Here is a 21,582-nt window from a genome sequence, read left to right as displayed (position 1 = left end):
ATGTGAAACATGAAAGTCAGAAGCCCTTTCAACATAACACATTCCTTATTCAAACGAGACTTACTTGCTATAAATGTAAATGCATTACTTTGGCAACCTGAAGATTTGTGTAAGCATGCACAATAACCATTTACTTTAAGCAACTTATTTTACAGCAATAATGTTGGGGTAGGCTATAGGATTTCTTTTATTCATTTATCTGCCAAGTTTTTTTTTCTCCATTGTCATTGACTTGTATAATTGCCTCATTTAGTTAAGCGGAATTACAAACTGAATTATTAGATTCATGAAAATACATGTTTTTCAGTTACGGATAACAGCTTGGAAGAATCAGAATAGACTTTTAGTTTGAGCTTTTGCTAACGCTAGCTGTGGCTTTTTCATCAGCTTAAAGTTTAGCTGTTGTGTTGGTTGTCTATCTGTGACAGAGAGTTCAGTAGGCCTAAGTGTGACGGTGGCTTTTAGACAAGAGCCAACACATTACCGCACCAGAGTGTTAGAGTTGCCACCTACTGTATGTCTGATAAAAACCTGGACATATTGATGACCCAATGCCTGCTTTGCTCACAAGTGAAAATGTCCATTAGACATTAGACCCACAAGACAAAATTGGCCTTGGTGTAGTAAGATTGCGCATAATACTGAATATTTTAAACTTAATTTAAAATACAATACTCAATTTATCTAAGCTTACCTGATTGCTCAGTTACTGGTGCTTGTGCTTGTCCCCTATCGAACCAATGACTGAGCGCATTCTACACACAAGAGACACTGACCGCTCTGTGTACAACGCGTAAGCTATTTCAAGTGGAGAGAAAGTAGTAAATTAAACATATATATTCACTAGCCTTGTGGGAGTGGATCAATTTCCTCGGGACAAGTTATTAACAAGGACAATCTCGGCAAAACCGGGACTGGTGGCAACCCTACAGAGTGTACTTACTACAGTTTTGGTTTTGGCTTAGATTTATGTCACACCCTGTTTTAGCAGCAACTACACCCCTCAAATGTACAGTATATAGTATTATACTTATTTATATTGTAAAACAGATGTCAAAAAGTCTGATTCTGGTCTTTCCTGCGTTTTGCATTTCAAGGGCTGATTAGTCTAACATGACCTACAAAATGAAGTTTGTAAGTGGGTTTATTAAAACCTTGAGGCCTTTCTGCCATTGTAGACTTCCTTTTCATAGGGAAATCAAAATTTAAACCACGATTGTGTTGCTTTTATTAACACATTCTCTCAGTGTGGCGGGGTTTTGATTTTCTGAAAGGGGAAACCTGGCCGGTGATGATTATATTATCTTTCCTAAATAAAAGCATGAAAAAGAACATACAGATCACATGGGCTATGACATTCATTTGTCAAAGTGGTGCACAGGTAAAGCACTCAGGCTTCATAAGACAACAGATTATACAAACAGCTCTGCATTTGTGACATCACAAGGGCTTCAATGGTTTGGGATCTGCAACTTTCTCCATTTTAACTGAAAATACATTAAAAAAACTAGAAAAAAACAATAACTGCAATGCACAAGTGGATTTTAAGTGACAGAACATGTACACAGAAACCATTACTATCCTAGGATTATAGGATGACACCATGATATAAACATTGTTTTTTGTCATCAGATCATACCACAGACTGTAAAATGGGAGGGTAGGTCTATGATCCAAACGTTGGAGATGTTACTAAAAAACATGTATGTGTGCTTTTCAGGTATTTTGTACAGACTGTACATATACTGCCAAACCTTTGATTGAAAAAAACTCATCTGCAACCTCTCTGTTTTTTACACTTCTGCCTTTCCGTGTGTACGTATAAGGGCTTGTGTGTGTGAGTGTGTGTGCTTATGTGAGTGTTTTAGCACCACAACCATCCCCTTTCTCCAGTCAGATGTTGGTTGTCTCCAACTGGTTGAGCATGTCTATCTTTCCATTGTTGCATGTCTTCTGCTGCCCATTGGCTTTCTGCGGCACCTGGAACAGGAAGTGGCTACTTTCTTTTCGTTCAGAAGCCGACGCAGCAGGCTGCTCCAAGCTGATGGTGGCGCGGCTGGTTTCGGTGATGGAGGAGTTGTTGTGGGAGTTAAAGTGGTAGTTGGTGGTTGTTTCTCCCCAGCCGGTTTTACCCCAGGCAGACTTCCACTGTACCCACTTCCTCCGCAGCGCCGTCTGGGCCTGGACGTCAAAACAATTTGATTTAGTTACATGCAGTATGTTGTATATGACACAACAGTTTATATTCTCTGGGACATAACAATGGAGTCCTAGCAGTTTAAAGCATCTTTGAAACATGAACTATGAGTTTTTTTAAATGTATTAATGTACCTCAGCATTGCAGAAACAGAAGATAATTGCCACCAGGAGTCCCTGGAAAGCAATTGGACATTTATTAAATGAGTGAGTAGCAGCATCAGCTTTTTGTTCAAATTCTATTGTGCAGTTTATTGTTGACCATACCTGGAAGTGGCTGAAGATATTTACAATGAAATCAAAGATGGCCCGGCTGATTTGTCCCTCCGGCCTCCAGGGGAAGAGGATGAACTGGACTCCCAGCAGAGGAATAAGGATGAGGGTGGCTCTGACCGCCTTCATGTAGGCTGTGGACTCAGCACAGTGGGTCTCTTTCAACTTGGTGATTAGAACCCGCACAATGTTCAGGAGAAAGAAGAAGTTCACCTAGATAGATTGATAGTAGATAAAATGAAATAGAGGTGAAGGGAGAGCCAGATGTAGAGATCTGTTATGATATTACTTACCACAAGTTAAAGTCAAAATGTTTAACTGCTCTCCCATCTCAGTGGCATTTTAATATCAGTACTGTTTGGCAATTTCCTGCCAATTAAACACTGACTGATGACTGCCAGTAGTTTATTTAAAATTGACTGTGTATTTGTATCAGTCACTTTGTATTTCTAAAGCAGTTTTAAGAGTCAATATCAAATGGACAAGATAAAATCTGTTAATATTAATCTTATAACACCTATAAGACACATATTTTATATCTATGTACTTTTATTAATGACTCACAAGTAGTGCAGCTTGAATGGGCCCCTGAATGATGTAATGAAGGTGTGTGTGTGAGCTGATCCAACACCTGAAACCAACAAAGCAAAAAAAAAAAACTTAAATTATTTCAGCGAGCTTTCACATACTGTACACAGTGATATAATAAACAAGCCCGAGGGTATTCAAAGAGTGAGACATTCATCATTAGTAATGGACTCAAACAAAGGGCTCACAGAAATACCCCCAGAGAGAAATCAATATTGTACAAATCCTCTGATTAAGTTTTGTGGAGCCTGATCAAAGAGAGTAGAAGAAGGTCAGAGGAAGGAGAAAGAGGGAGAAATCCCGGCCTTTAGTTATGTTACAGTAGACTGCAACATCCTGGGCCTTGATCTGGACTTGGGTTTCACAGTTGTGACAATAGAGGAAGCTAACACATTACATCTTACTTATCGTCAAAGAAGAGCCCGCGTGCTACAGCATATGTGATGGCAGGAACAACGGGAAAACCTTTGGACAGAGAAACACAGTCAGAAATATCAGACTCCTTTATGGGGGCTATGCACGATTACCCAATGCTTGTCCAATGTGTACCAACGCACTGACAGTTTTAATTTCATTACTTAGAATTCCTCATGGGGGAGACAGAAACTACGCACTATGGCTGTAATATGTTGAAGAGTCATACAAGTATTTTATACAAACAAAATACAGTATGTTTAATTAATGTTAAAGGATTAGATTCACATTTTGGGAAAAATGCTTATTCAGAAACTTAGATGACGTGACTGGCAGGTATCTGTCTATTCAATGTGAAACTAGAATTAGGATAACTTAGCTTAGCATCAAGTTATTAACTGTTGCTGTTTTGTTTGTTCTTTTGTCAATTTTTGCATCACCCTCCATCCATTTTACACACCTTCACATGAACACTACTGATGTTACTGATTTTCACCCCATACTTGTACTTAGTTTAAACCCATCCATTTTTTGGTAATAATTACACAAAAGGATTGGCATTTTGTGTCTCTTTCCAGTTTTCGTTTATATTACCTAGAATCAGGTGTATGACAATATGTACTATGATTCTTGAATGCTGTTTCTGTAGAAATTGTTTGAATATTCCGAGTCATTTCCCCCATTGTTTCAGCTTGCAAGAGGAAATAGTTTGAAAATGGCAGTGAAATATCACATCCTACCGACTTACCCCATCCCAGGACGTAGTACCAGAAAAGCTGCTGTTCCCCGACAAAGACGGCCACAATGATGAGCGTGTGGAGATAGATGCCTTCACACAGCATCCAGAAGTAGTTGGAAGTAGATGTGTACTGAGTCAGCACAGCCAGGACCTTGCAGCTTACCTGACGGACAGAAAATGGGAAAATTTCACTTCAAAAGTGCATGATGAATTAGAAGCAGATTCTAATCCATTAGGAAACTAATTCCAAACAGAAAACCACCCACATTTACAGTAGATATGGAATATGATTTCTTATGAGCACACCACAAGTGTGGGAAAGAGTTTTACATGGGGAAATTAGATAAGTGAAGTGATTAGTGTAATGGGATGAAATACATGTGCAAGAGAATTTCAGTGGCTCACAGGGTTGCTGGTGCTTATGGCTTGGTTGTTGGCCCCTGTGAGCGAGAGCCACATTATTGTAACAATGGAGTTCAAGATGAAGGAGAGAAACATGTTCTTGTGGAGGGAGATTCTCTGGCAGCTGAGACTCCTGAATAAGAGAAACAGACAGAGAGAGGGAAGGTACATTAGTTAGGGTTTCTTAAAAATGTTTATAGGCTTTTAAAAAACATTTTTGGACTGAAATTGCAATAGCTTTTTTATGTCTGACCATGCCATTTTTTTGCCAAAAAGATACCCACAATTAAACAATATACTTTTTCTTCACAGTTACATTAATTAGATATTTTACAGGATAAAAAAAGCCTTTGAAACATTTGCATTATGTGATTGTCGGGTCTGAAAAGTGAAGCCAATGCGGTGCCAGTGCCTTAATACTGCAAACATTTGATTGTATAGAAGTCTATGAGAAAATAACCCTATTTCTCAATTGATTTATCACCTTATTAGACTGGCTCAACAAAAGCACAGTGCTGGGATAAAGCCTGACACTTGGCGTGCAAAATACATACACGCAGCTAATACCCGTTTCTAAGCCATCATACACAAACTGACACTAAAATAGGAAAATAAAAGTAAGAAAGGTAAATGAAGACAGGTGAGGTGTTGACTCAGATCATACATGATGAAAGTCAGGACTCACTTGAAGTAGGAGAAGATGATCAGACAGATGATCAGGGAGACAATAGACAAGCCATGACCCACCATGGCCAGGTAGTAGAGACTGAATGCAAACTGCATGGAACAAAAAATGGTTTATTCATGATAAATATAAATAAATTCAACATTTATTAAAAATTCTTATATTTCAAGTTCAAGAGTGATACCACGTGAAGCTGAAACACTGTCTGCAGAGTCTGCCTCTTTACAGAATGTAATGAAAGAAAAGGAAAGGACGCCTCTTTGTAGCACTGACAAAAGTCAAGGAAAGAAGAGAATATAAGCCTTTTGGGGAAATACAGAAATGAACACATGAATCATTCTGGTGGCCAAATGTCATGGCAAATAACTAAATAAATAAGATTCATGGAAGACAATTTTAAAGAAGAAAAAAAAAGTTCCCACAGTAATCTGTGTGCAGGGCAGGGAGCTTTGCCATCCTCCAAGTGGAACAAATCCTAAATGACTTGCATGTTTAAGTCAGTTTAATAGACTGGACTTGTAGACATGGGGTGAGTTAAAAGAATTAATCCTACCTCAAATAATAGAGGAATAGCATTCACAGTATTTCTGCATTTAAATGAGAATTCCACAGAGACATATAACTCTCTTGTTTGAATTCCGACGTATGGGCTAATCAGAAAGACAATTTCATAAAGATATGCTGACACCATCCAGGTGCCAGAGACTCATAGTGTTATTAAAGTCACATGCTAACCTTTGATCCTATAGAGGTTTTGACAGGAACACAAATAACTTCTGACTATCAGCAACATCTATTAACCCCTTCTGGTGTTGTTTCCTGTAGTCGGTTGAGGGACACTTTATGTTTTGTCCTTTCACAGTTCACTACACTTGTAGCCAAGGAGGACATGAAGGATTACAAAAAAACATGATGGACTCATCAGAAGAGGTCATTTTCTTCACTAGAGTTTCTTTGCGCGGAAGTTGGACCATGTTTCAAGCACAGCCATTCTGAGAAATACAGAGAGAGTTTTGTGGAGCTGATAGTCTCATTTCGCTTTGTATCAACTCATTCGGCAGTGTCTTGAATGTAACGGATGTTCATTCATATCATAACGTGACGCACTAAAGCTTTAATGTTCTTTATGCATTGTACGTGTTCAAATAAAGAAACTGCATTAGTCTACTTGAAAGAAGGCTACAAGCCTGGTTTTCTTGTGACATTACTCTAATTTGGTCTAAAATTAATAAAGGTGTTGTTTAACTGTTCTTAACAGTTTCACTGCATTGTGTTTTACCTTGAGTTTATCTTTGGTGTAGGCCTGACACTGGGTGTAGTTAGTCCAGACTCGGTTGCTCTCCGGGTGGTGGAACCACTGGCCACCAGGATTACACACTTTGGTTACCTTCTCTGTTGAAGACAACATTATAAGTTACACACACGTTGTTGAAGGGTTTGATGTAGGCAACTCCAGGTGCCAAATAGACAAAAAACCCTCACTTTTACATTGGGGCCCCTTAAATCAACTTGACGAGCAAGTTAAGACATTATGGGCTTATACAGGGTACAACCCCCTGAATTGAAAAACGAAAAATGAAAATGCCTTGTGAAGTACGCTGCTTGTGTTGTGACGCTGTTACATTCCATTACTTAAAAACTCTGCACCGAGCCTTTCTTATCCGACTTACAGTGTTTGGTCTCATACACTGTTACATGTTTTTTCCTCCCTGAAGATTTATCTCCGTCAAGCAACCTTGAACAAATTCTCCTTCGTTTTGGAGCACCTTTTTTTATCTACTCTCACGTCATCAAAATGAAGCAAGCGATAGTTACAAAATATACATTACTCTTCTGTGTGTCTCAATAAACCTTTCAAGCATTGTGAACTGAAACCTACTTCGTGTCACTTTGTTCTCCAAACGCTCATTACTGCCTTTAGAGTCAACCCATAAAACAATCATGATATGATTGTTAAACAATCTGATATGATTGTTTTATAACATACAAATACAAAAAAAGTGTGTGTGTGTGTGTGTGTGGGCGCGTGTGTGCGTGTGTGTCTGCCTCACCACCAGGGTCAAAGTCCAAAAAGTATTCAGGACACATCTGCATGACAGTCCCTGGAGCTGAATCCCCCCAGCACAGCCAGCCGTCCCATGTACGGTTACAGTAACTCCCTGCAGAGGGCGGTACGGACATATCATTGAATGTTGCACAGTTTGAAAACACCACAGATTCCAGATGTGTGTGTATGTTTTAGCTTTTAAAATGAGACTTTATTGTAACACTGCTTGCTACAAGTGCAGCCTTTAGATAATAATCAGTCTCTTGCAATCCCAAACAGGTTGATGGCTAGAAATAAAGAGATGAAAATCAGCACTTCTTATCCTTCCGCCACCTCTAGTTTCAAGGGAGGGACCTAATTGCATCATGATTTAATAGACCTTTGTTGCTAATTGTTGTCTACTGTACATCCACAGTGCTAAATGCTAATGTCATTTTATGTTGTTAAATGTAGCGTAATATGCTATTTACAGTCTTGCATTTTTTGTTGATGTTTGAGATTGTGGAGCTGGAGCTGTTTGTCTGTTCAGCCATTGAGGCAACCCTATTCCATGCTCATGCCAACCACCCAGTTCTTCTTCTATTGAAATCAAAAAAACACAAAAGGCATCACTTGTGCGGCAGAGGATTCCTCCAAGGAAAGATGTTTCAGCCACTGCATGTTTACAACAGCAAAAGTAAAAGTTGTTGTCCTTTTTTATATAAAATAAGAAACATTCCTCAATAGTAATGTCTTGGACATAGGCTACATGGCTATGTTACTTCCAAATACATATATTATTGAATTTAAATTAAAAATTCAGGGGCAGCATTTTACATGTATTTTTAATTTGTGAAGGTTTCTATGTTGTCTGTACTTTTTTGGCTATGTGAAATAGCGAGGAATCACAGACTCCTATTATTTTATTAATTCATTTCTTCTCTCTCTCTGTGCTTAAGGGTATAATGGATTAAATTATTTTTAGCAACATATCCAGACTAACTTTCAGCTTGTATGAGTTAACCTTAAAGAACACTAAGTACATGATTATACCATAGCATTTGAGAAATAATAAGTTGGAAATAATCTTTCAATAGAACTTTGAGAAACAACCTAGCAAAAACTCAATTGTACAGTAATGTTTTATCACTCAAATATAACAGCTGTGTAATGAGTCTGTGCTGCAATCGAAAAAGGAAGGGCACCTTCACTTTTACTAAGATCTGTGGCAGGATGAATCATATAAATTATCTATTGAACATAATGGTGTGTTGCACTTGTGTAAACAATGTGTTTAACTGCAGCTGGCCCGCACAAAGCTTGTCAACAATAGACGGAAACCTGATGGTACCAGTTTCTACTAAGGCATGCTGGGAAACGGAGCACAAAATAACATTTCAAAGGCAGTGAAGCACTGAGCGGCACTGGTAAAGAGACAAAGTGCAAGTTTCCTTTCTTTCAGACTCACTTCCTCTCTCTCTCTCCCTCTCTCTCTCATTGTGAACACTAAGAACTGTTAAACGGTAGGACAACCAGTAATGCATATATGGAAATATGCATGATTGTTTGAAATTTAACTCCCTAAAAATGATGCTACCTAGAAGACAAATGTGAGAAATGCTCAGGTGGTAGAGTTGTCATCTAGCAACTTTGAAGGTTGGCGGTTTGATCCCTGGCCCTGCAGTCCCATGTTGAAGTGTACTTGTGAAAGACACTGAACCCAGTATGGCTTTTGATTGCTGTTTGAAGTCAGGTAGACCAGAAAAGTGCTATATAAATGCAGTCCATATACACTGACATACACATCTACACTACACTTCGAACCTAACAGTGACAGATGAAAGAAAGCTGAAAGGACAGGCTGTATCTGCTTTATACTGCTCCCTACCCCCAAAGGAAGTGTGTCGGGCTTTGAAGCAAATTGAACATACAGTGGAATTACATCACATTATGTCCCCTGGCCCAAAAAGACATTCCTTCCATAGACTTACATGGCAAAAAATTGTCTGCAAAGCAGTGGATACATTTTTTTTGTTTTAGGTCAAAACCAAACAGCAGGTACAGCCTTATCACCTTCTTCTGTACGTGGAGGATCATGGATTATCTTCAGGTAGCACTCAAATTGAGCAGCCAGGATCTGGTGTCGAGACTTTCCTAGCACGTTGGAGATGTCGCTCATGTTCTCCTGCTGATTTTCCACCAACTTCTCGCCAGCCACCATAGGCCCGACATCCTCAGACTGGGACACCTGGGTAAAATTCACCTACTGTATATTAGAGATGTCAGAATGATGAATGTCACCTCATGACCGTATAATTCTTGTTAGACTAAAATCTTACTTTCTACTAGGCTACATTAGAAACTACTACCAACAGTACACGGGGGGTTTAAAAAAAAACACAGCAATAAGTGTGTCAACAGTAATGAGTCTATATTTGCATAAAATCCAAAGGACATTGCTATGCCACGTAGAGTTGGTTGGTATATTTTAACGCAATATACGGTATTACCGTGCCTTTTAATAAAAAGACAAAAAAATTATGAAGTAAGGCTCAGCCGGCGTCACAAAACACTAATACTGAAACACCTCTCCAAACTGCAGAAGTGTTCTTCTTCGAGACCAGGTCACTACGTGCTTGACTTGCCATTTTAACCCCCCCCCCTCTCTTTCTCCTCCAACCACACGTAGCATTTTTAGGCATTAAATCAATTATATTTAACATTTAATCTTTGTCTCCTGTATAAGTGCATTGTGTTTTTTTTAATGACGGTAACTGATTCCTTTTTTAAGACCCAGCGCTATACCCTAGTACCTGCCAACCCTACTGCCTACACACATATACACACACACACACACACACATGCATGATCACACTCACCTCTGTGCCCAAAGTCAGTGCAACTATCAGTGAAAGAGTTAGAGTCCTCCACATGTTTCTAAAAGAGAAAGAAGAAGAACGAGGACAGTGCAATTATTAGACATTTTCCTACCAGTTTACCATGTGATTATTTATTCCAAAACTAAGTGAATAGCCATGCTAGCAGCTCTCTGAGACTGTGTTTAAGCACAGAGTGGGCTTTGAGCTTAATGCTAATGTCAGCATGCTAACCTGCTCACAACAACAATGCTAACATGCTGATCAGATCAAGGACAAAGTCTACAACCCTAACGTATCTGTTTGCGAGTCCCTGAAATGAAGTAACTTGCAAAAATCTGTTGTGATTTAAATTTAAATAGTTTGCGTGAGTGCTTGGTCCCACAAGTGTTCTATTATTTACAGTATTTTCTCATCTGTCAGAGAGGAAGTCCATGCTTTCCACTGTCCACCTAGGGTCAGAGAAACACATGTGTGTTTGTTATTATTTTTTGGGGTGAAAGTGCAGCAAGATCCCCACTACAGTTTTCTCTTTTATGAGCCATAGGGTGATATACATACTCAGCATAAGGAGTCATAAGATAGAGTGACTCCTGACTGACAGAGCTTCTGAAAACTAAAACATGATGCATACAGGTTCTCTTTGGTAGGAAAACATTTTGGGCTTGGTTTATCTATGATAGAGGACACTGGTTAAATTGTGTTTGGGCCGCCTTGTAATTGCAATAGAAAGTGCGTTGTTGCTCTGTGTTGCATGTGCTGGCCTTGGAAAGGAAGGAAAAGGAGTCAATCAGCTTAAAAGGGGTAGTAGTAAACCCAACCTTCTCTTTGGAATTGATTCAAAATTATAAGAAAAGCTGAAATTGTCTCCCCAGCAGTGTTCATGTAAACCTCTGTCCTCCCCACGCATTATTTTTCATGATTTCAAATTAATATTGTGCAGATGACATGTTCAATATTCAGATTAGAAAAATAACTGAAAAAATAAAACCAAAAGCATTTTAAAAGCGAGAACTGTGAAATCTATTTACCACAAGATACATGTAAACATCTCAACTGAATCACAAGCAAAATGTATTAAATGATTGCATATTGTGAATTTTAAAGTTATACTTAAAGTGCACATTTAAAAAACTAGCTTAGTTTGAGGGCGTGCCACACTAGCAGCTAGCGAGCATTATAACGTGTTACAAAGTGATGCACGTTTGTCATGGAAGTAAAGGCTGGACTACAATAGAGCTGTTTGTGAACAGTGTTTTATGTTGGAGATGGGAAGAACCTTTGGGGTGTACTTAGGGCTTTTTCACTTTGTTAACCTATTACATTCACAAAAAAAGATATATAACATACAGTAATAAAGGAAAGTGAAAAACCCCAAAAGCATAACATGAGCACTTTAATTTGGGAGCTTAAGAGGTGCTGTTAGGTGGGTTTTGTTGTCTTTGGACAGAACAGCTGTTTCCTCCTATTTGCAGTCTTTGTGTAAAAAGCTAAGCTAACTCTGCTTGTAAATGTGTTCCCATCCTTGGTTCTGGCCACTCATTGCATATTTCACACAATTTTGTGAGATCTTTTTGCTTGCAGTTTGAGTTTTTGTTGGCCACGACAACCAAACAAAGGCTCACAAACACCTAGAAACAAACATTTATTTATAATCACAATTCCATTCAATGGGAACTAAACAATAAATGCCTTTCTATCTACTGTGTACACAGTTGACTCTAGCATGTATTGTTCTCCGTCAGGACATTGTAAATCCAAGGACACTCGCTCATGATATTACCTTGGCAGTGCGCGCTGTATAGATTTCTTACCAACGAGCATAGTGAACAATCTATCTCTGAACTGCAGCCAAATAGTTTGATTTGTCTATGTTTTCTGGGAACAATACAAATGGAAAAGTTGTTATATATGTCACTTCCTTTGTCCCTGGTTTTGTTCAGGGTCATCCCCTCTAATCAGTAATCACGGTGATCGAGAGCCTCAGATTGAATGAAACACTAAGTAATATAAAAAACAAAGCAAGTACACTGACAATAGCAACTGAGGAAGGTGCCTTCACACAAAAACTCCATCGAAATCAAAAGATGTCCTGGTAGGTAGGGTTATTTGGTTAATTTGAGATTTGAATGTCAATACTACAAAGCCCACTTTAGACGGACTAAATCTATGCACACATTTGTGGATGCAAATCTGTACGGGTCTGTGTGTACATAACAAAGTGTGTGTTTTATTTGTGTCTAAACTCTCATCCACGTTAAGATGCGTGTCTATGTATTCATCGCCTGGATTATTAAACATTTTTGTGTTGAGGCATTCTATCCTGATAGGGGGACACGAAGATAACAGGAGTTGTAACTTTTGGTATGACACACACTCATACACACACACACACACACACACACACCACACACACAAACACACACACCACACACAAGCTTCTTCTTGCACAAGTAACGCTGTTGCTAAGGCGCAGTGTGTTGGGAATGTGGCCTTCTAAGATCTACTCTACCAGCTCGTACCGTATAACCATCGCTCAGACCGCGGAGGTTATACAACATTTACATAAATGCAGTAATGTCCAGTATTACATGTTTGTTAATGTATAGGCTAAATTTTAGGAACCTATAAATTGCCATTTCTAAATCAATGCTCTAGACATTTTACTTTATTTTGTATAAATAGTTCACATTTACATAGCATATCTCACGTAGAATCGGTGTGTGTCTCTTATGCTGCCCAGCCCATAAACACCAAAATCACCCACACATACCAATGACCAATAAAAGGGAATCCGATTTTACACATCAAAGTCTGTCTTGGGGAATACTACTGCATATTTGATAGTAGTTGCATAAAGCCTTTGTGACTCCAGAGGGAGCTGTTTGAAGTCAGACTGGGCTGCAACAATTTAGATAAAACTTTTATACCCTCGGTGATGAGTCCAACAATGTTCAAGGAATGCAAAGGAAAGGAAACGGGTGAAGTACTCTTTTACAAATGCTGTTTTTTGTCTTTCTCCTGTAGCCTACATAAAGCTACATTTAAAAGGTGAAATATCTGCTGATGTAATTTACTTTAAAGGGTAAAGTCTAGGGTAACTCAATATTTTTCAATATCACTATCAACAAATCCTATGAAAACATTATACTTTACTACAATGCACATTCAGTTCGAATCCAACCTGCTGCATGCCCCCCACACTTCACTTCTACAACTGTCATGTATCAATTAAGGGCCAAATTGCCCAAAGAATAATCTTAAAAAAGAATAGTCCCTAATAAATACACTATTTCCTCTTGTATGAACGTTTACAAGTATGGTTATAGTTAGTACTGAGTTAGTAGTTGGTCAGTTAGCCTAAGCATTTGTATTTTCTCTTTTTTAATTTTAAAACAGCCATATTGAGGTGCATATTTTTGCAAACCTCCTCTGACTTTCTAAGTATAAGTCAGTAGTGTCTGTTTAAGTATGAACAGCACAACAGCCAATGATCAACTAGTAAATCACGAGTAATTGTTGGCATCTTTGTTAGTTGATTAATCTCCCGATTATATCTCAGCGCATTCTTTTAAGTCCTGATTTCTTTCTCCAGTGTGATGTTTAGATGGTCTGAGAGCTCTCATTACCAAACAGGAATGTTTGTCTGCTAACAGCTGTAGAAACAACACCGAGCCACGAGTACACCATGCCTAGAAAACTTAAAAGTTGAAAGTTATACGCTATTGGCAGCTTTAATTATATAAAAATATTAACACAAGTGTCAGCTATTAAAAATCAACATCAGACCCTATACTGCCAGTCATCTGTGTAATTCAATCTGCTGTCAAATCTACTGGCAGGTGCTGAAACTAACTGCTGAGGAATGACGAGGGCTGAAAGAGCTGCAGCAGTGGTAAGTGATGTTTTTTATGAATGTGTCTTTTGTATGCAGAAATCACCCAACGGTCACAATGATGAACCACTCATATTGGTTTTGAAAGCAAACTGAATGAACTAAAAATTGCTGCCAGGATGTGAACAGCATTCAAACAGATTCCCGTGATTGGGGTAAATAGAAAAAAAAAACTATTTCACAAGCGTTTAAGGCAAAGACATGGACATTCTGACAAAAATAACAATGGAAAGAGGGGAGATTAATATCCTTTGCACAGTGCATCTTGACTGGTTTTAATTAGAACAAGCGTAGAACCATGTTTGAGCCTCAGGGTCCTTCACTTTATATTTAGAAGCATTCCAAAGGAGTTAAACCTCAACTGAGAAAATTAAACACATCTCCTGGGTCAAAAATTCACATGATGCCTCGCGATCACAGGGCAAGTCAATGTCAGTGGTATTACGGCATTCCCCTCTTAAACAAATATATTTCTTAGGATTTGTTGATAAGCCAGATGTTAAAAATAAAGAGAGAGGCTCCAATAATTCCCCCTATCCTTTGTACAATGTGTTCTTACTGGAAAGTAGTGCAATATACAATATATACAATATGTGTATTTGTGGCCATAACACATGCATATAAACGCATGTTTAATCTAATAAAATATAAACATCACTTCTCAATGACTCATTCTGAAGCTAACAAGGATGTACAGTAGTCTTGCCAATCCTGGCAAAAGACAACAATAATAGAATAATTTAGAAAAAGCTTTCCTGGCTTTGAGATATCTCATCAAAACAAGTGCTGTTTAGGCCAGTGTTCCATTCTTTCATACTTACTATATTAAGGTTTAAATATCGCCACTTTATCCAGTCTTGAATTTATTTACTAATGAACAGCTGTCATTTTATGTACGCCCATAATAATCTGAATTTCAGATTTTGCCCTCTGGCCCTTGGTTCAGATTCCCTGGGATTAAGAGTAACACATACAATCACTCCTTCATCCCCACAGCCATAGGGAACTCAGGCCGGGGGAGGAGGTACAAATATGAATTGGGTAGTTTAGTAAGCAATATGATGTGGTTCATGGTGATAGGGATGATGATGATGATGATGATGATTAGGTTGTTGCTGATGTTGACAATTTGTGTTACGATGGAAGAGATGCCTGGTTTGTTTGCACGTTATCGTGGGTATTTGCAGCTTTGTCATCATTGTGATGCTTTTTTTAAATGTTATTGATGCTCTGTTATGTACACTTGGAAATGTTAAAATCGGTCAACAGTGACTATTGTTGGTCTTCTAGGCCACTGGAATTTAGGTCACCCCCCCCCGCCTCCCCATCATCTCCTTCTGTATTGTATGACTATGTTGTTTTTCACGAGCTGTATACCTTGCTGCAAAACCAATTGCCCTTTGGTAAACAAAATAAAGTTGAAAGTTGAAGCAGAAGTGGTTTTAACAGCAGAGCTGTCGTTAAAACGAAAATGTAGAAGAAGCATAGATCCCAATCTATGCTTCTTCTACATTTTCTGCACGGAATAAATGGCTGTCTTTACATTTTGAGCTACTGACACAAACTCTGTTTTAGATCATAGAAACAGCTTTTATCAAACTCTGTTGTAGCTGCTAAAAATATTTTATGTCTCTATGTTTGGTAAGTATCCACCAGAATGTGGTTAAAGGGGGTTTAGAGGTCATTTCTATACAAGGACTGTTAGTGTACAGTTGTAATCTTTGAATCCCGTCCTTCTTGATCCCAATTCCTTTAGAGAATGTTCAGCACTCCACATCCTCATACCTCACTGTGAGAGTCAAACTAATCTCATGGGGCCATGGGTCTTCAGATGGAATGATGGGAAATCCAAACATTGCTGTTTTGTGACACCAGATTTTGCTTTAAGGGCCATTGCACCCAGTGAAATGGACTGCAGATGATGCTGTGACGCAAAACTAGATTTTGGCCCAACCCATAGGTCATGACTGCCTGAGGTACAGTATGAGTATCCGCGATTTAAAATATAAGGCATATGTTGCATATATAATTCTCACCATTTCCATGCTTGCATTTTTTTTTTTTTTGCTGGGTGGAAAGACTTTGAATTAGCTGCAGGGACATGTACATAAAGTCTTAAAATGCTATAATTGGATGCAGTTGCCTTTGGGACGTATTGAACTTAATTTGAGAAACTCCAGACACACAGATATAACATATACTTAAGAAAAAACAGAACAAAAGCCTGTAGAAAAAACTTGGGCCTAAAATAACAAGAGACTGTGCTGCTGGCGACAGCAAAAGAGAATATAGCCACAAGCGGCGATTCGCGGGTTCAAACCTTTTTTCTCAATCGCGACTTCAAAGTAATTTCAGACATATGGCTTTACCTTTGCCGAGCTGTGCGGCCACCTGAGAGGTTTCACCCTCGCCACCGACCGCCTCAGAGCCCTCGACGTCCTGTGTGGCCGCCAGAGGGTTTCCGCCTTCGCCGCTGGAATCCATAATTTTCTGCCAACGCCATCCTGCTCGGCCTCCAGAGGATGTCAGCCTACGCCGGCTTGCGTGACCTCCAGAGGGGATTTGTTTGCGCCAACGGCCTCCATGGGGGTTCTACCTTCATTGCTGTTCGCAGGCCTGGACCACGTGCCTTGCTGGCTGCAGCATGTCGGTTTTCAAGCCCCACTGTCCTCTGTTCCCCAGTCCCATTTGACTCTAGTGCCTTCCCTTGCCCCTCCGGGGTCGATTTATAAACTCAACTTAAGAGAATTACTTCTTCAGATGAGTTCATCCTGTTTTTGTTGCCATTGTCTAACATTTTATAGACCAAACAACTAATCAATTAATGAATTAATAAAGGTTTAGGGTGGCAGTAGCTCAGTCTGTAGGAATTGGGATGGGAACCGTAGGGTTGCTAGTTCAAGTCCCCATATCAATCTAAGAATGGTGGTGGACTGGTAGCTGGAGAGGGGCCAGTTTACCTTAGCCTATCGCCAGATTGCCAAGGTGCTCTTGAGCAAGGCACCAAACCCCCAACTGCTCTGGGCGCCTGCCCATTGACAGCTGCAGCCCCCTCACTCTGACATCTCTCCATAAATGCATGTCTTTGTACTGAGCATGAGTGTGATTAATAAAGTATGTAATAAAGTATTATTAAAGCTTCGTATTTCATAAAGGTATCGTATGTTTTTTTTTTAAGTCAAATTTTAATCTGAAAAATAATAAGTTAAGTAGACCTACAAACACTAGAGTACAGTAGTTGAGTAAATGTATTTTGTTAGTTTACTGTATACTATGAATTTACCTTATTCACTCTAAAAGGTGACTTAATCACACACTATGTATAAAAGCTAGTTTAGTTCACTTCACTTCCAAACATCTCTCAGTGTACATAATTCAGATGAGAAAGTAACTACATAAAGTGTCATCTGTTCAATAAGAACTATCAGTATTTAGTTCCTCAGTATTTTACTTTCCCACGTTCCCTCTAACAAGCCATTTTACTTGTAGCTATCCAAGGACCAGAGAAGTGTGTGTGTCTGTGTCTGTAGGTGCATGTCACACATTATTCCTATTTATTGTATTCCAGTGGGAGATTCAGAGAACTACAAACCTCAAGAGTGTGTATGTCTGTATGTATAGAAAAGGCGGAGGAAGGATGACGGTTGTGGTGAGTATGCTATTATCTTCCTCTGTCATCCTGCAACTACTTCCTCCCTTTTCTCCCCTCTGCACTTCTTAACAGCCCAACAAGTTAAAAATAAGCCATTGTTAAACATACACAAAAGGAAATGGAAGGGACTTTTATATTGAGTGGACACAGCTATAACATCTCTATAACCTTTGAATATGGAAACACAAAGTCTCTATTCGACATTGAAAGAAGTCGCTCATTATTAAGGAAATAAGTTTTAATTCTTTTATCTGAAAAAGGGCTGCGATTAATGACAACGGCCCCAAACTCAAAGATATTTAGTTTACTATCATGGAAGAGTAATACAACAAGAACACTTTCACATTTAAAGTAAAGGACCCGGTTCATTTTTTACCATGTTTGCGTAAAATAATGCATAGACAAAAAGCTATGAAAAATAACTATTATTTTAAATTTTCTGACAACTGACATATTGATGCATCACGATGCGGACCTGGACAATTCTGCATCAAGGCAGTGACTGACCATAATCGACTGCCTACTGATGGTACTTGTTGATTTTCTGGTTGCTGCTAGTTTTTGTTGTTGCCTTTTGTCTGTTTTCTGTTGTGTTCAGACTCTGCTCCATTCAGGAAGTGTCTTTACTCAAGAGCAGATCCAATAAAAAGGGGAGGGTGGGAATCTGACCCATATGTAGTTTATATATCTGACTGCTTGAATTTGTCAATGGAAAACCATGTGTAGCAATGTATAAAACTTAGTTGTTGCTTTGTGATGCATTGCGATATTGAATCGATTCAAATTGTTGACAGGATAATCTTAATCAAATGTAATTGTGAGACCATTGTAGATTCACACGCCTAATATCTATAAATGGATTAATCATTGCAGCTCTATTCTGAAGATGGTGCTGCTGAAAACGTATAGCCTTCACTAGTCTGCTTTGCCAGACCCTCCTCCTAAGCGTGCTGGAGGAGAGTCTGGCTACTTCACACAACATTCGGAGACGGGAGGAAAACATCCTCTGGTTTATTGCCATTTCTTTAAACCGGTGCTAAGGACTGGTGAAAAGTTGTTTTAGTTGTGCAACAGAAAACTCAGATTGGACAGATAGTGTTGAGTTTAAAATGCCTACACAAAGGAAGACCAATGCAACAAATATCTGCCAGCAATGCCGGAAGTAAAACATCAAGGATATAGACTAAGCTTTCACTGAAAAAAAAAAGATTTAATACAAAACACTTTTTGGAAATTTCTAAAATTGGCCAGAGCAATTTCTCTAAAAATCACAAATTAAACTGACATTGGCTTCCTTACATTTAGGTATCCTAGTAAGCCAAACATCCAGGGTGCACAATACCATGGATCCAGTGTAATTCAGCCATCTTTATATTATTAGTTACCATGGTGTTTGACAACTCAAAAAGTCTGCTGTGAGAAAGTTAATAATCATTCAGCAGAGCAAAGCTGTGGGAACATGACATTTTTATGAGATTGCTGTGAGCCATGAGACTCACACATTAGTAATGTGGTTGGGTTGGATCAGATGGTAAAGCAGGCGCACATACATAGTGGTTTACTCCTCAACGCAGCAGCCGCGGGTTTGACTCCGACCTGCAACCCTTTGCTGCATGTCATTCCCCCTCTCCCTCCCGTTTCAAGTCTTCATCTGTCCTGTGGAAATAAAGGTCTAAAAATGCCCCAAAAATAATCTTTAAAAGAAATAAGGAAAAAATCTGATTATGCATGGGCACATACTTAAAATGCAACACACATAACAAAATGGTGTACTAACCAAGTAGGAAGCACAATGAAAGTCAACACACAAAAACTCGGGATGCAACCAATGGCCACAATGATTTTCAATTACTGGTCAAACAGGGTACTTGAATACAACAGGATGCACTGTGCCTTCAGAGAACAAATGTTTTAGATCTAGTCTCTCCCAGTTGAATGTTAAAGAGATGTACTTGTCAGGAAAATGAGTGGATTTATAAGAGGATACAGTGTTATCTTTTGGTTTTGGGGTTCTTCATCAATTTTCCATAAAGAATGAACGCACATCTACTGTCCCCAGTGTTAAAGTCCAGTGTTATTGACCTTTAGTTCTGTGTTCTTTAGTTTACACTGTCCGATCCTGTAAAACCAGCAGCACCGGGATTCACAGATACTGAGCTGTAGATGTATGAGTGATTACAGACTCGGTTGTTTTCCCATAGCTGGATCCAAAAATAGCCCCTCTAGCTTGGGGTTGTCTTTTTGTATTTGTTTGTCCCTTACCCTGGGGCTTTACAAGCTAAACAGAGTGCTCAACAGAGAATACAGGCATTGCTCCCAAGACCCATTTGTCACGTCATAATAGGATCCCAACCACATCTCCACATTACTGTGGGAGCTCTTCCACCAGACAGCAGAAGATCTTCACCAATACAACAGTCTCTCCCACCTATCAGTCAGTGTGGGAGCCAGCACATCCTGACACAGTTTTCTGAGATGGTCAGCCTGACATCACGTTCCTCACCAAAGCATCTACCGTTGTTCTTCTTTCATCTCATTTCTCATTTCATCTCACTGAGGTCTTTCCTTAGTTTCCCTGAGAACAAGCAAATCTTGTCCTGCTCCGTCTTTATTTCACTTTCCTGACTTCCCCTCACATATTTCCTCTTTGTAAAAATTAGGATCCAATAGAGCTCAACAGTCCTGCCCCTCCTCCGAGAGACCTTGGGTTCTAGAAGTAAATTTCCCATTCATTTCTCCCATTGACGTATATGAAGAATTTTAGACCATGCCTTAGGCTAACCAGCTATGTGACTCATAAGCATACAACACATCATTCCGAGGGTAAACAACGAACAGAAAATTCAAAAAAAGGCAAAGGTACAAGACTGTGTACATATTTTCGTTATCGAGTGAAGAAACTACTCATCCCATAAACCACCACACACCACTGAATAAAGGATGCTATCGTTTGTTTAGCTAACCGCTAATTCAGCTAACTGCTAGCTGAGACAGCAGGTAATAACTTTAAAAGACCCTCAAAATAAAACTGAAAAACTGAAAATAACCGTTAAAATATATGACAGCTGTTACGTCAGCTGTAGCCTGCGTTTCCCTGATTTAAGCTGTCAACTAGCAGTTAGCCAAATTAGCTGTTGGCTAAACTAACGCTAGCTTCCCAGATGTGTGGTTCGTGCAGTGTCGTAAATCCTCGTGAAACACGATTATCGTCTTGTGCATGTCCATGACGGATCGTGCATGCAGCACTGATCTGGTACTGCCAGCTTCCCCTCCTCATCAGCATGAGTTCTACCAATCAGAGGCATCACTGTGGGATTGTGGGATTGTTCAGGACTGTGGGTAGTGAAGTACTTTTTCAAGACATTGTGAATAAAAGACAATTATCTCATAACAAGGTTGGTGCCCCATGAACTTTTGGCATCTATGTGAGCACATACAATCGCTTAGTCATGTCGTAGCTGATTTTAAGTCTACCATCGATAGTCACCATTTTATGGCTTATACTCCAATTGTCAATGGAGAAATTGCATTGTATTTTTTTTACGCTGTGGGTGAGACTGTTGAGCTCTATTACATTTTTTTACAACAAGATGGTTCTCGAATCCCTCAAAGGAGAAAAAAGTATTTTCTATAGCTTTACAGCATTAAATAAACACAATGGAGCAGTCAAGCATGGGGTGAGTCCTATTGATTTCCTATTGTGCAAAATGATAGGACATTTTTGCCACTCTAAGTACAACCCCTGCCACTATTAGTATGCAACCCTGACGTGTCAGTTAACTTCCCTGAGCCTGAAATAAGCACATGTTATTTCAGGTACTTGGAGGGGGGGGGGG

The 21,582-nt window shown here is 39.2% G+C and overlaps 1 protein-coding gene across 3 annotated transcripts in view; it reads right to left on the bottom strand.

The window, feature by feature from the left end:
• Positions 1-1,211: 1,211 nt before the first annotated feature.
• Positions 1,212-21,582, bottom strand: part of calcrl2 (calcitonin receptor-like 2) — a 23,331-nt gene continuing 2,960 nt past the window's right edge. Inside the window, exons 2-13 of one of the 3 annotated variants that reach the window (XM_034875637.1) lie at positions 10,203-10,260; positions 9,397-9,586; positions 7,349-7,456; positions 6,577-6,689; positions 5,298-5,389; positions 4,616-4,745; positions 4,220-4,373; positions 3,462-3,522; positions 3,034-3,100; positions 2,464-2,682; positions 2,332-2,373; positions 1,212-2,181 (exon numbers count right to left, since the gene is read on the bottom strand). In XM_034875637.1, coding sequence (XP_034731528.1) covers positions 1,894-2,181; positions 2,332-2,373; positions 2,464-2,682; positions 3,034-3,100; positions 3,462-3,522; positions 4,220-4,373; positions 4,616-4,745; positions 5,298-5,389; positions 6,577-6,689; positions 7,349-7,456; positions 9,397-9,586; positions 10,203-10,256 — 1,518 coding nt within the window. In that variant the 5' untranslated portion in view covers positions 10,257-10,260 and the 3' untranslated portion in view covers positions 1,212-1,893. Of the gene's footprint in view, positions 2,182-2,331; positions 2,374-2,463; positions 2,683-3,033; positions 3,101-3,461; positions 3,523-4,219; positions 4,374-4,615; positions 4,746-5,297; positions 5,390-6,576; positions 6,690-7,348; positions 7,457-9,396; positions 9,590-10,202; positions 10,261-21,582 lie in introns of all 3 variants that reach the window. The other 2 variants (XM_034875639.1, XM_034875638.1) reach the window with 2 other exon arrangements.

The sequence above is a fragment of the Etheostoma cragini genome, chromosome 7 (genome assembly GCF_013103735.1).
Source record: "Etheostoma cragini isolate CJK2018 chromosome 7, CSU_Ecrag_1.0, whole genome shotgun sequence".
NCBI lineage: Eukaryota > Metazoa > Chordata > Actinopteri > Perciformes > Percidae > Etheostoma > Etheostoma cragini.
This window is presented reverse-complemented; position numbering and strand designations above follow the sequence as displayed.